The sequence below is a fragment of the Rhinolophus hipposideros genome, assembly GCF_964194185.1.
Source record: "Rhinolophus hipposideros genome assembly, chromosome: 13".
In the NCBI taxonomy this organism is placed as follows: Eukaryota; Metazoa; Chordata; class Mammalia; order Chiroptera; family Rhinolophidae; genus Rhinolophus; species Rhinolophus hipposideros.
In genome coordinates this window covers 24,679,143-24,692,613 of record NC_138059.1, presented here as the reverse complement: position 1 = coordinate 24,692,613, position 13,471 = coordinate 24,679,143, and the positions used below count along the sequence as shown (strand labels likewise).

General features: G+C 34.4%; 1 protein-coding gene across 6 annotated transcripts in view; it reads right to left on the bottom strand.

Moving 5' to 3' along the window:
• EIF3E (eukaryotic translation initiation factor 3 subunit E) overlaps positions 1–13,471 on the bottom strand; it is a 231,524-nt gene that overhangs the window by 8,212 nt on the left and 209,841 nt on the right. For all 6 annotated transcript variants that reach the window (XM_081070770.1, XM_081070769.1, XM_081070771.1 and 3 more), the window contains 3 exons: positions 12,209–12,335; positions 10,385–10,486; positions 8,953–9,062 (listed from right to left, as the gene is read on the bottom strand). In XM_081070770.1, the coding sequence (XP_080926896.1) occupies positions 8,953–9,062; positions 10,385–10,486; positions 12,209–12,335 (339 nt within the window). The remainder of the gene's footprint in view (positions 1–8,952; positions 9,063–10,384; positions 10,487–12,208; positions 12,336–13,471) is intronic.

Sequence of the window (13,471 nt, the reverse complement as noted above, 5' to 3'; positions counted from 1 at the left end):
CAGAAAAAAACCCAAATACTGTATGATCACTAAAATAAACAAAAATCAAGGTCACATATACACAGACAGATGGTGGTTGCCAGAGGTGAGGTTTGAGGTTTGGGGGAAAAGAGTGAGAGGCTTTAAAAAGCACAAACTTCCAGTTATAAAATAAATAAGTCATGGGATGTAATGTACATCATGATGACTATAGTTAAAAATACTGTATTGTATATTTGAAAATTGCCAAGAGTGTAACTGGGTGGTGACGCATGTTAGCTCCTTACTGTGGTGATCATTTCTCAATATATACAAATATCAAGTCATATTGTACATGTGAATTATATCTCAATAAAAACTAAAACAAAATTATTAATATCCTCAAAAAATTAAAATGATTGATATTGCATCCATAAAATAAAACGGTTGGAAGAAGATGCTGAGAAAATCGCTGAGTATAGAGCAAAAAAACCAAAGAGATGGAAAATAGGAGAAAAAATAAAAATATATTAGAAGCCTGGTCCAGGATGTCCAATGCCCAAAATAGAAGTTCCAAAGAATAAACGGTAAACAGAAAAGAGAAGACCTTTAAAGAAATAATTCAAGAAAACTTCCCAGAACTGGAGAGCGTGAATTTCCAAACCTAAAAGGGTCCAGTATGAAAAATTAAAATAGACTTATACTACAGCATACCACTGTGAAATTTCAAAGCAATGGGACTAAGAAAAAAAATTCTCCAAATTTCTAGAGAGGAAAACAAAAGACCCATATAAAAGATTAGGGGTAAAAATAGCTTCTGACTTCTGTAACAGGAATCAAAAAAGCAACAGAACAATGTCTTCAAAATTCTGGAATAAAGTACCATGCTTTGCAATACATTATTGAAATATGAGAGTAAAACAGACATTTCTAGATGTGAAAAAGTTTTCCTTAAAGCACTCTTTCCTATAAAGTAATTGAAGGATGTGCTTTACCAAAATATAATAGCAAACCAAGAAAAAGGAAGATACATTGTCTAGGAAACTGAAGCTTTATAACAAGATACAGGCTAAGGGAATCCCCATGACAAAGGGAGACAAATATGCACCAGGCACAGATCAACAAAGTCCAGATTTTTTTTCAGGGAGATAAAACTGATAAAATAATCTTGAGAAGAGATTTATAAACTGGCAGAGTTTGAAGTGGAATTAATGAGACATTAAAAACAAAAATGGAGGGAAAAAAGTGGCAGTTATCAACTACAGGGAAAACAATGAATAGTAAAACACATTACAAATCTACCTTATTTGAAACAATTTGGTGTCAGTTAAAGAATCAAACGACAATGGTAACAGATTAAAGAGTTCAAAAAGGTCCTATATACAAATGATATGGGTGGCATTCAAAACAGTGGGGGAAAAAGATAGTTTTTCAATAAATCATGTTGCCTAACTATTTAGAGGAAAAAAAGGTAGAAGTCTTCCTCACTCTCTATTCCTACATAAAACCTAGAGGGATTTAAATCGAAGAAATAAAACCATAAAGGTCCTAGAAGAAAACATAGGTAAGTAGCATATAAACCTATTGAAAAAGTAACTTGTAAATAAAACAAAATTCAGTACCATAAAGGAAAAGATTAATAACTTTGACTACATAAAAATGTAAATCATTCCTTCAGGGTAAAAAAGTACCCAGTATCCTAAGTGCTTCTTCAAAAGACAGTAAAAATAATTATTACACTCGCAGTTCAATTTCATTAATTAAACATGGTCATACCTCTAGTACAAAACAAGATACTTTTCTTGTTTCTGGGCAGTAATTAAGATCAGTAGTCCCACTTAAGAACATAAGACATGTAAATCTAAATCTAGAGAACCAATTACGGTTGATTTTCTATCGGATTTCAATGACTAATCTTTTAGACTAAAAATCTTTTAGTCTTCCTTCCACAGCCCCTGCCCAAAGATATCTTTTAACAAGTAAGGATCTGGGGTCTAGCATTTCATAGGCTTATTAACTACACCTTTAAATAACCTGACTTTTCAAATTTTATCTGATAAGCACAATGTATTTCAAATATTACTGACTTTAGCATCAAGCTATGGGAAGTTCTGGCCTGCTTTTCACTGAAGACTGTGGCCAACTATTTAGCATATTAAAAGTCCTCCAATCTTTTATAAGGGTATGCTATGACAACTAATTAAAGAATAAGTGTTAAGTATAAACTATGTTTAACTGTAACATTATGAGGAAATAGGAGAAAATAGAAATGGTAAATGCTGTGTGACAACTTAAAATTCTCACTGAATTTTCCAACATCTTGTTTAGTCAAAAATGAATGTATTACTTTAGTTGACAAAGAAATGCAGTGATAATAATGTTTTTAAACTATTCTATCTCCATCTGGAAATGCACCTTTGTATTTCTAATATCAGGAAATATAATTATGAATATACATTGTTATGTGGTAATAAGAACTTTAAGAAAAAATATTAAGATCTAAAATGCTTATAAAATAAGCAAAGTATTAATAGAATGTCTTTATAACTTAAAGAAATGCAAGAGCAGTTGGCAAATACCTTCTTTTGTGAAAAGCCAAAACTAACTATAGGAAAATTATATTAATATATGCTCCAACATGTTTATCATACACATTCAAAATATTACTTCCATACTTTGTTTTTATCTACAATTGAAAACTGGTCCAAGAATTATTCTAGAACAGCTTTTCAATTTCAGACACACACCATATCTGATAAACTATTCAGTTATGATAAATTAAATCCCACCACAGTAATCTTTTTTGACAGATGTTGCATACTTTATGGTAAACAGATTCGTAACTTATCCTACAAATCTATAGGGCTGTATATAAACCGATAAAAACATTCTTAATATGCATTTTTATAAAGATACAACTATCACATATGCTTACAGCTATTTGGTCAAGAAACTTATCAACAGAGAATGTTTCAATCACAAATGGAAACAGTTTTTAATAAACAACCCTGGGTTTTAATACTATTCTATTCAGCATCTGAAAAATGTCCACTGGGGGAAGAAAGGAGTCCAGAGACAAATCCTTCCAGTTCCTCCTCCAAAAGCTGATCGAATATCAAGTAACTCTAATTAGAGGCAGAGATAGGCCAGCATAAACTAGTGAACAGAGTAATTTGTCATAATTAGTATACAGTGGAAATGAGTCTATTTTGGAGCTTAAACATAGTCCATTAAATTATCAGGGTTCAATGAACCTTCAATCCAAATTACTTCTCTGGTTTTCCAATATACAAATTACGTCCCTGTCATTCTCTCTTATTCAATATTTTTCTTTAAAACATCTACCATAATTTGTAACTTCATCTTTAACATCTGTTTCTTCTTCTGGATTTTAAGCTCTGAGGGTGTGCTCCCTTACTTTCTACAGAGTGCCTGGCCAGAAGAGTTGTGCATTCACATTTGTAATATTTTCTTCTTTAAACAACTGTTATACTGCTATTTAGTTATACTAAATAGCTACTAACTAAATTATATCATAATCATGACATAGTGCATTTATCCTTGAGAAAATTGAACACTATCTTAAAAAAACGTTTTTGCAGTCTTAAAAGGACAAAAATTATAAAAATGGAGAACAGATAAGTGGTTGCCAGGGGTTAATGACGGTGGGGGTGTGTGGATGGGGTATGGCTGTAGAGGAGCAACTTAAGAGATCCTTGCAGAGACAGAAATGTTGTATATATGAATAGATGAATGTCAATATCAGGTTGTGATACTGGTTTGCAAGATGGAACCACTGGGGAAATTGAGTAAATAAAGGGTATCTCTCTATTATTTCTTACAACTGCTTGTGAATCTTAATCATTTCAAAATAAAAAGTATAATAATAAAAAAAGAAAAAGAGATCCGGCATCAGAATTATTTAGAGGAGCTTTAAAACATACAGATGCCGTGATCTGCTCCAAAGAATTTGGGTTTTTGTTTGAGTTTTTAGGGGTCAGGCTCAATCACCATTATTTTCCCTTATTTCTTTTTAAATCTCCCCTCTTGGTTCTAATGTACAGTTAGACTACAAATCACTAACTTAGAGCAATTATTCCCCAAGGCTAATTGCAGAAGGATCTCCTGGGAAGGTTTCAAACCAGATTCTTAAGCTTTGATCCCAGTGATTCTGATTCAGAAGGTCGGGTAAAGCTAGAAAATCTATTAGGTTGTTCTTTTTTTTAAGTTTTTCAGATGATTTTGATGTACAGCTAGATTTAAAAACCTCTGGATTAGAGTACAATTTTTCTACATACTGTTTAAAGGTAAACATTAGAGCTCTATTGATCATCTTGGGGTCTGCATGGTACTTATAGTACTTATAAAAAGCCCAAATTATATGCTTAGCATTATTTTCAGCCTTATTCCTAACCCACTAAAACGGAGACATCTACCCCTTAGACTGAGTCCTACTGAATGCTCCCTTCTTGAACCTTACAACCTGAGATCTCATTGATCTAAGGAGAATATTTTTTTTTCACATGAAGCTATGCTTTCTTCTCTGTCCCTATATATTCTTTTTTTTCCCCAAAGATTTTATTGGGGAAGGGGAACAGGACTTTATTGGGTAACAGTGTGTACTTCCAGGCCTTTTTTCCAAGTCAAGTTGATGTCCTTTCAATCTTAGTTTTGGAGGGTGCCATTTCAGTGTCAAGTTGTTGTCCTTTCAGTCTTAGTTGTGGAGGGCGCAGCTCAGCTCCAGGTCCAGTTGCCGTTGCTAGTTGCAGGGGGCACAGCCCACCATCCTTTGCAAGAGTCGAACCGGCAACCTTGTGGTTGAGAGGATGCGCCAACCAACTGAGCCATCTGGGAGGCAGCTCAGCTCAAGGTGCCCAGTTCAATCTTAGTTGCAGGGGGCGGAGCCCACCGTCCCTTGCGGGACTCGAGGAGTTGAACCGGCAACTTTGTGGTTGAGAGCCCATTGGCCCATGTGGGAATCGAACCGGCAGCCTTTGGAGTTAGGAGCATGGAGCTCCAACCACCTGAGCCACTGGGCAGGCCCTGTCCCTATATTCTTAATTCATCATACACTGAAGATATTAAATCACTGATTTTTCACTCCATTACTCTAGCAGGCTTTAATTATGTGCCTAAAAAATTGGCAGCCTGGGGCAATGGTTCTCAATCCTGGATGTGCTTTGGAATAACCACCCTTATGATAACAGCATAGTAGCTCTATTACACATCATAGCATAGCATACTCAGAAAATCGGATCCAGAAAGTTTGGGGTGGCTTCAGGGACTCTGTTTGTATAAAATAAAACAAAACAAAGTTCTACAGAGATTCTGTGACACAGTTAAACACTGACTTATGGTTTCCATTTTTATCCTCTGGCTCAAGTGATACACTAATGCCATATTGGTCTAAATCTGTTATTTCTAAAAATATCAATTATTACAATGAAAACTAAAGCATTTATAGTGAGGTATATACAATGAATGTCAGAGACCTATTAGCCCAAGCTGTTATTAAACGGGACTTAACCAGCTTAATTTCTGAGCCTCAAGTTTCCGAGTTACAAACAAGAAGCTATAAAACAAAGGAGTTGGAGACTGAATCAGTGTTTTGTAAAACTGTGTTTCCAGAAGTCTTAGGGTTCCACAGAGGTGCCTTAGCAGCCAGGAGGGAAGCTAAATAAAGGTACAGGCTAAACAGGGTGATGGGGCTCTGATTCAATCAGCTTACCCATATACAGTTGACCCTTAAACAATGAAGGGTTAGTGGTACCAACTTGCTCCACACAATGAAAAATCTGCACATAACTTTTGACTCCCCCCAAACTGAACTACCAATAATCTACTGTTGACCAAAGCTTTATCGGTAGAATAAACAGTTGATTAACACATATTTTATGTTATATGTATCAGGTACTGTATTCTTACAAAAAACAAAAAGTTTATAAAATATTACATTTGAAAAAGGTCACACACACACACACCCGATCTAAAAACCATGGTTCTGTAACTTGAGACCTAAGCCACACTTCAAAGTGCACAAAAAGCTACACATGGCTATTGGATACCATACCAATGTAAATATAAAACATTTCCATCACTGCAGAAAGTTCTACTGAAAAGTCCTATTGTCAATGATTCAATAACTGTGTCTTGTTGGGTGAGCAGCTCATGATTTCTTTCAGCTCTAGAATTCATCCCCAATATTTGAAGAAAATGCATTAACCTACGTATTTGAAATCATCTTAGTTAGTAAACCATTTCACAGATAGAAAAAAATGTTTAAACAATCTAAGTAAAAAGAAAATACTATCACTGGAAGAGAGAAAAAATTTCTGGATTTTAGAAAAGACAACTTACTGAATGAGAGAAGATATCTGCCAATGACACATCCAATAAGGGGTTAATATCCAAAATATATACGGAACTCATACAACTTAACATCAAAAAAACAAAAAAATCCATTTAAAAATGGGCAGAGGACCTAAATAGACATTTCTCCAAAGATAACACTCAGATGGCCAAGAGACATTTGAAAAAATGCTCAGCATCACTAATCATCAGGGAAATGAAAATTAAAACCACAATATCACCTCACACCTATCAGAATGGTTATCATCAATAAATCAACAAACAGTTAAGTGCTATTGAATATGTGGAGAAAAGGGAAACCCCATGCACTGTTGGTGAGATTGTAAATTGATGCAGTCACTACTGAAAACATTATGGAAGCTCCTGAAAAAATTAAAAATAGAACTACCTATGAGCCAGCAATTCCATTTCTGGGTATTTATCTGAAGAAATCCAAAACACTAATTCAAAAAGATAATATGTTCCCCTGTGTTCACTGCAGCATTATTTACAAAGTCCAAATATGGAAGCAACCTAAGAGTCCATCAAGAGATGAATGGATAGAGAAGATGTGGTACATATATACAATGGAATACTACTCAATCATAAAAAATAAAATCTTACCATCAGTGACATGGATGGACCTAGAGGGTATTGTGCTAAGTGAAATAAGTTAGACAGAAAGTCAAATACTATATGATTTCATTTATATATGGAATCTAAAGAACAAAGAAACAAACAAAACAAACTCATTGATATAAAGAATGAACTGGTGGTCATCAGATGGGAGGGGGATAGGAGAATAGGTGAAAAAGATGAAGGGATTAAGAAGTACAAATTGGCAATTATAAAATAGTCATGGAGATGTAAAGTATAGCATAGGGAATACAGTCAGTAATTTTGTAATAACTATGTATGGTGTCAGATCGGTACTAGACTTAGCAGGATGATCACTTCATAAGGTATATGAATATCTAATGATTATGTTGTACATCTGAAACTAATACATTTTATGTCCACTGTAGCTAAAAAATAAATTTAAAAAAGAAAAAACTACACTGATGTAAGTTAAAAAATTCTTAGGTAATGATGTCACATAAGTTTATAAAGCAGTCCCACTACATTGCCTTATTTGAACAGCACATCTCTCTGGAGTAGACAGGACAAATACTTTATCTAGTTTACTGGTAAGGATAGCCAACTGAATTCAAAGAAGCAAAATACTGAATACAAGTTCCCAAAGAGAAAGAGCTAGAACTGGAACAAACCTTACTCATGGTATCTCTGAAGCCAACACCAAAGTGACAAAGCATTATTATTGACAAAAATATAAACTCACTAATACAAAGGAAAGAAATTTATCCATTTATCAAATATTTATTGAGCATCTACACTATACAAAGTTAGCATACTAGGTGCTAAAAATATAAAAAGGAGAATCAGCTTACTAAAAAACAAAACAAAAACAAAAACAAAACCCAAGTGATCAGATTCTAGTGAGAAATAGGGAAAATTCCACAAAGGAAACTAAATGTTATCATCTCTCTTTCAAAAGCTCAATTTATAAATCTTAAAAAAAAAAAAAAAAAAAAAGGGCAATGCTAGAATTCAGTTATCTACTCATTGTCCACCAGAGTCCTACATGATACAGCTATTATTTTTATTTCACAACCAAAAACATATTAGAAATTTGCGTGTATTCTTTAAGAGAATCAGATTTTTAAAATCATAGGTTTGCTAGCTATAGTAAAGTACTAATAAAACTGGTCAAGGCTTCAATTCCCATAGGAAAAGCCCATGATTACACTACACTTCTAGCTCAGAATAACCACTTCAATGACAACCCACTAAAATTAGGCAAGCAAGTATGGATGCCTTAGCAAAAACAAATGGCACTAAAGAAAAACTTTGGTCTACACCCAATTCCTAAGAGGCAAACATTAAAGTAGTAAGATTTTAAATATTTATGGAGGATTTACTGTTTTACTTCATCTACGGTCAAAGGGATTGGTTATTTTTCAAATTCTAATACGTAAAATTAGTTTCTAATAGGTTATGTAAGTTTCACATTTTTCCCCAATATTTTTCTCACACAACAGAGAAAATTTCAACTAAAATTCACCATAATTTTTCCATGTTTCAACATTTTATGATGTTATAGGAGTTTACTATATGAGAATTCAAATATATAATCAAATAAAACAAACTCAATTAACTGAAATGATTACCAAATGTGGTCTTTCAACAGTATTTCCTATTTAGTAAGGGCTAAATCCTTATTTGAACTCCTGTGGAAAACCATTCTAAAACTGGATACTTCTCTTCTCTTCCTACATAATGGTATAATAGTACTCTTTTAAAAAAGTAACTGACAATCATAATATTGCCTTGAGGTTATCATTTTCAAAAATCATGCTGTACCACACATAAGAAAGCTAAAAAAGATGTTTTTGAGTCTATAGCATCCCAAAATTCAAACAAGTCAGGGTTTTTAATAAATCTCTATCAGACCATTTCCTTTTTCTTCTAAAGCAAAGGGAAATAAAATCCAATTAACTGGAATCCTATTAAGTGTAACTTTACAATAAATGGAAATCTCCAAGAATTTAAAAGTAGAAAATACGAATCAAATTAGGATGTTCTTACTTAATGCTGATACACTGGTGGATGCGACAAAAAGTCTCAAATATAAAGAGACGGGCATTTTCAATGAAATCCTCAAGACAAGCCACCAAGAAGAAGTCATTCACAAGCACCTATGCGTATAAAATATAAAAGAAAAAAAAATTAAATGGCACTGACAAGCAATTTGCAAAAATCTGACTCAAAAACTTTGTGTGTCTTACTCATTGTTCCATTCACTAAAATTTTCTCATCTAATATCACAAGTTCTACATCACAGCATTTTCTAGAACACTATGTTTAAGCCTCTAATAACTTAAGCAAATGAATGCTATAAGAAAAAAGACCTAAGAACTGAAATCTTTCCTTGTTCCACTGATGACATGAGCAACTTTGTGACAAAACAGCTTTGTCCAGTCCATTATCCTACATAAATTTTCTGTAAATAACCTATTGTTTCCAGCTATTCAGAATGATTATGAATGGAATAAAGGTATGCATATTTCTGTGATAGTAAGCAGACCTGTAAATCTCCAAAGGAAAAAAATTCAAGTGACTCCTAATTCACAGACAGCATCATAATTAAAAGAAAGAGTTTTAACTTAATAGCAACCAAGTGCCCTCTGCCTTAGCATTTCTTCTTAGCATAACAAATGTACTCCAATATTTAGTAATGCCATATGACATGTTAATAATATTGATAATGATTACATGAACACGTATCATCACACTGGATTCTAATTTTTCACTTTGTCCAATGTTTGACAATCATCTCTGAGGGTATATTTACATGGTAATTTTTTCTTAGAGAAGTAAGATCTTGGTCCTTCAACAAACTTCGCCCATTTTTGTGCTAACACTTGGGTTCAAAAATAAAACTGACAACTAATAACTTGTGGATTTGGTAAATGCATTTAGCAGGTAAATTCTTAGGTTAATTTTGTAAAACTTGAAAACTAACTTATTCAAAAAATCGTAAATCTAACTCTTTCAGTTACTCTGAAGATACTTTGGTTATTAACAACCAACAGAAGACATTGTAATTATTAAAAAAAATCACACTCTTAGAAAATGTTAAATCATGTGAAAAATTCTCAAAACAGGCCCACTTATAAAACAAATTGAGAAGTACAGCTGTGATACGCAATTCCAAACAAGCTTGCCCATATACATGAAATATTTCACATATTTACTTATTCAGGATAAGACATGGAAGTACGGATGTATGTATGAATTTATAATACTCCCAATGTTTTAATAAACTGTCCTAATAAAAGGGATACACACATAGCAATATTAAAAATGTCTTCACCCTTGCATATTTCTAAACAATATGCCACTTTAAGATTAATATAAATTTCTGATATAATTACTTTAACAAAACATTGTAGTTAACTCTTACCATATACAAAAATGTAAAAATGTTACTAATTTATAAGTAAAAATTCATACTTACAGATTCACATTCCCTCAGCTTTTTCTGAGCTCCATCAAAGTCAAAGTTAACATATAAGCACTCAACAAACTCTGTAATTGGGTCTTTATATGTGTAAGACTCCTGTAAAATTAAGTCAAAGGTCAAGTTGGCTCTAATTCAACATTGTTTAGTAGACCGCTCCTAGAATATCCCAATCTTCTTATTTTCTCCCCCCTTAACATTAATTTCTAACAAATTATCTAGTATTATCCTCTCAAAGCAATTGCCCATATCCTGATTTCAGGACACACCTTAATCTTTTAATGGCTTCCAGATCAAGTTCTCTAAATTCTCATCCTAGAACCATTCCAAAAGCTTTTGAATTCCTCTCCTGTCCTTAGTTAATAAACAGTGATGAACGTCCCCAAGTATAAGGGTATTTATACCCTACTGAATGAAACTGTCTTTTAATTTATTCTTATATCAAATAAGCAGGTTCTTTTCCTAACCCGTAGTTATTGCTGAGAAACTCAATGAACCAGTAGGGCTGCAATGTTTTATACAATGTTGGGACTATTTCCATTGTCTTGTATGTAAAGGTCACTACTCTCAACTTATGTAGACAGTGACCTCCCAACAAACAGTTCTAGGCTCCAGATCTCTTCACTCTTTGCAATAAAAGCAACACTAACATCCAATGCATATTAAGTACCCACCTAGCAGAGAGCAATATTCGTTCATACCACATCACTACTATAAGTATATCTGTAATTAAAAAGATAGTAAATGCCTATTTGGGGCTCTTGGGCTCTTCTCTCTTCATGAATAGTTTTTTCCTTTTTAAAAACGTTTTTACCTTAAAAAGAGTAGTACTGTAGAAAAAGAGGTTAAACCTGAAGTTCAGTCATGTCTTAAAAATCAATAAATTCCATTCTTTTGCGTGTGGTTTTTTATACACCTAAAAGAATACTATCCTGCCATAAGAAAAGATGAAATAGTGCCATTTGCGACAACATGGTTGGATCTTGAGATTATTATGCTAAGCGAAATAAGTCAAACAGAAAAAGTCGAGAACCATATGATTTCACTGATATTTAAGATATAAAACTGAGAGGGCCGGGTTGGTGTCTCAGGCGTTTGGAGCTCCGTGCTCCTAACACCGAAGGTTGCCGGTTCGATTCTCACATGGGCCAGTGCCGGATGGCTCAGTTGGTTGGAGCAGGGGCACTCAACCACAAGGTTGCTGGTTTGACTCCTCGACTCCCGCAAGGGATGGTGGGCTCTGCCCCCTGCAACTAAGATCAAACAGGGCACCTTGAGCTGAGCTGCCGCTGAGCTCCTGGATGGGTCAGTTGGTTGGAGCGCGTCCTCTCAACCACAAGGTTGCCGATTCGACTCCCGCAAGGGGTGGTGTGCTGCGCCCCTTGCAACGAACAACAGTAACTGGACCTGCAGTGGAGCTGCACCCTCCACAACTAAGACTGAAAGGACAACTTGACTTGGAAAAAGTCCTGGAAGTACACACTGTTCCCCAATAAAGTCCTGTTCCAACCCCCCAAAAAACACAAAAAAGCTGAAAGCAATAAAGGAACAAGACAAACAAATAAAGAAACAAAAACTCACAGACACAGACAATGGGTTAGTGGTTATCAGAGGATAAGGGAGGAGGGAGGTGGTAGATGAGGGTAAACGAGATCAAATATATGGTGATGGAAGAACTGACTCTGAGTAATGAAAACACAATGTGCTATACAGATGACATATTACAGAATTGTACACCTGAAACCTATGTAACTTTACTAACCACTGTCACCCCAATAAACTTTAATTCAAAAAAACAACAATAAAGATTTCAGTTTTTACCTGTTGAATCACTTTGACCAGATCTTTTAGCACCTGCCGGCGTTTTCGAACATCTTTGTTTGTTATGACTGCTGTAGTCAAATAGCGAAGAATATGTGGACACATCGTCTGAATTGCATTAAGGTACCTACGGTAAAAATTCAAAGGCTATTTAGTATTAATAACTTGCCCAGTTTTTCTAGATCTATAATAACATGTAATTTAAAGAAATCACTCAAACTGCTCATTATATTGCAGTGTTTAAGTAACCTAAGATTGCAAACACTGAAGAATGAATATTTTAAGGGCCATCTCCTCCAAGGAAATAAAGAAACTAAATGATAAAAATGACAGCTGCTATTCCCTAATTTGGAGTGAGGAAGACTCACTTATGAGGTAAATAATCTTATTATCACTGTTGAGTAAAAGGATTTTTGGAAGACCTTTATTCATTCCATCTGTCTGTTTCAAAATGACTTTGTCATTCATCAATTAAAACAAACGTGTGAAAATCTCCTGTGTGCAAATCATTCATAATAAGCAGAAAATCAGGCAGTTACATAAATTAAAGAATTCAGGAAATGAAAGACTGGAAACTACAGAGAGAAAGAAACTATTAAAGTATTGCAGGGCCTTGGTTAAATTGGTAACACTGGGAATTAGAAAGGAAGGACTAGATGTCAGACAAATGTCAACTGGGCCTTGGCTGATATGTAGCAAATCTTGCTATTCTGATGATCAGCAGCTGGCCACCCTCTGTCATTTTGGTGTTTATCCTGTATTTCTCCTGCTCGTTTCCTTAAATAACTCCCCAATTTTATACAATAAGTACCTTACAGTGCCAGGAACTATGCCAAGCTTAGAAATATGTGTCAATCAAGTCCATTTCTATTAGCTGAATATTCAAGCCTGAAAGTACCCATCCACCTCCATCTCCCACCACACCACACCATCACTGAACCGCTTCCTGCTTTCCTCATACTTCACTACACAGATTGCTGTTCCAAACAAGCCTCTGAAGCCTAAATTCTACCCAACCTTCCCGGTCCAGCTGATGATACCTTATCTTCCAAGTGCTCACAGACTATGATATTAATAAATCTTTGTATTTTGTCATATTGTAGATTCCTCATAAAATGTGGTTTGAACTCTTCAGAGGACCCTAGAATCTAACAATAACTTAACACTTATTACCTAATCCCAATTAGCCCCACTTAAATCCCCTTTAAGCAAGACAGGGGATTAAAAAGAATCAAAACACACTCAAGAATAAAACAATTTATA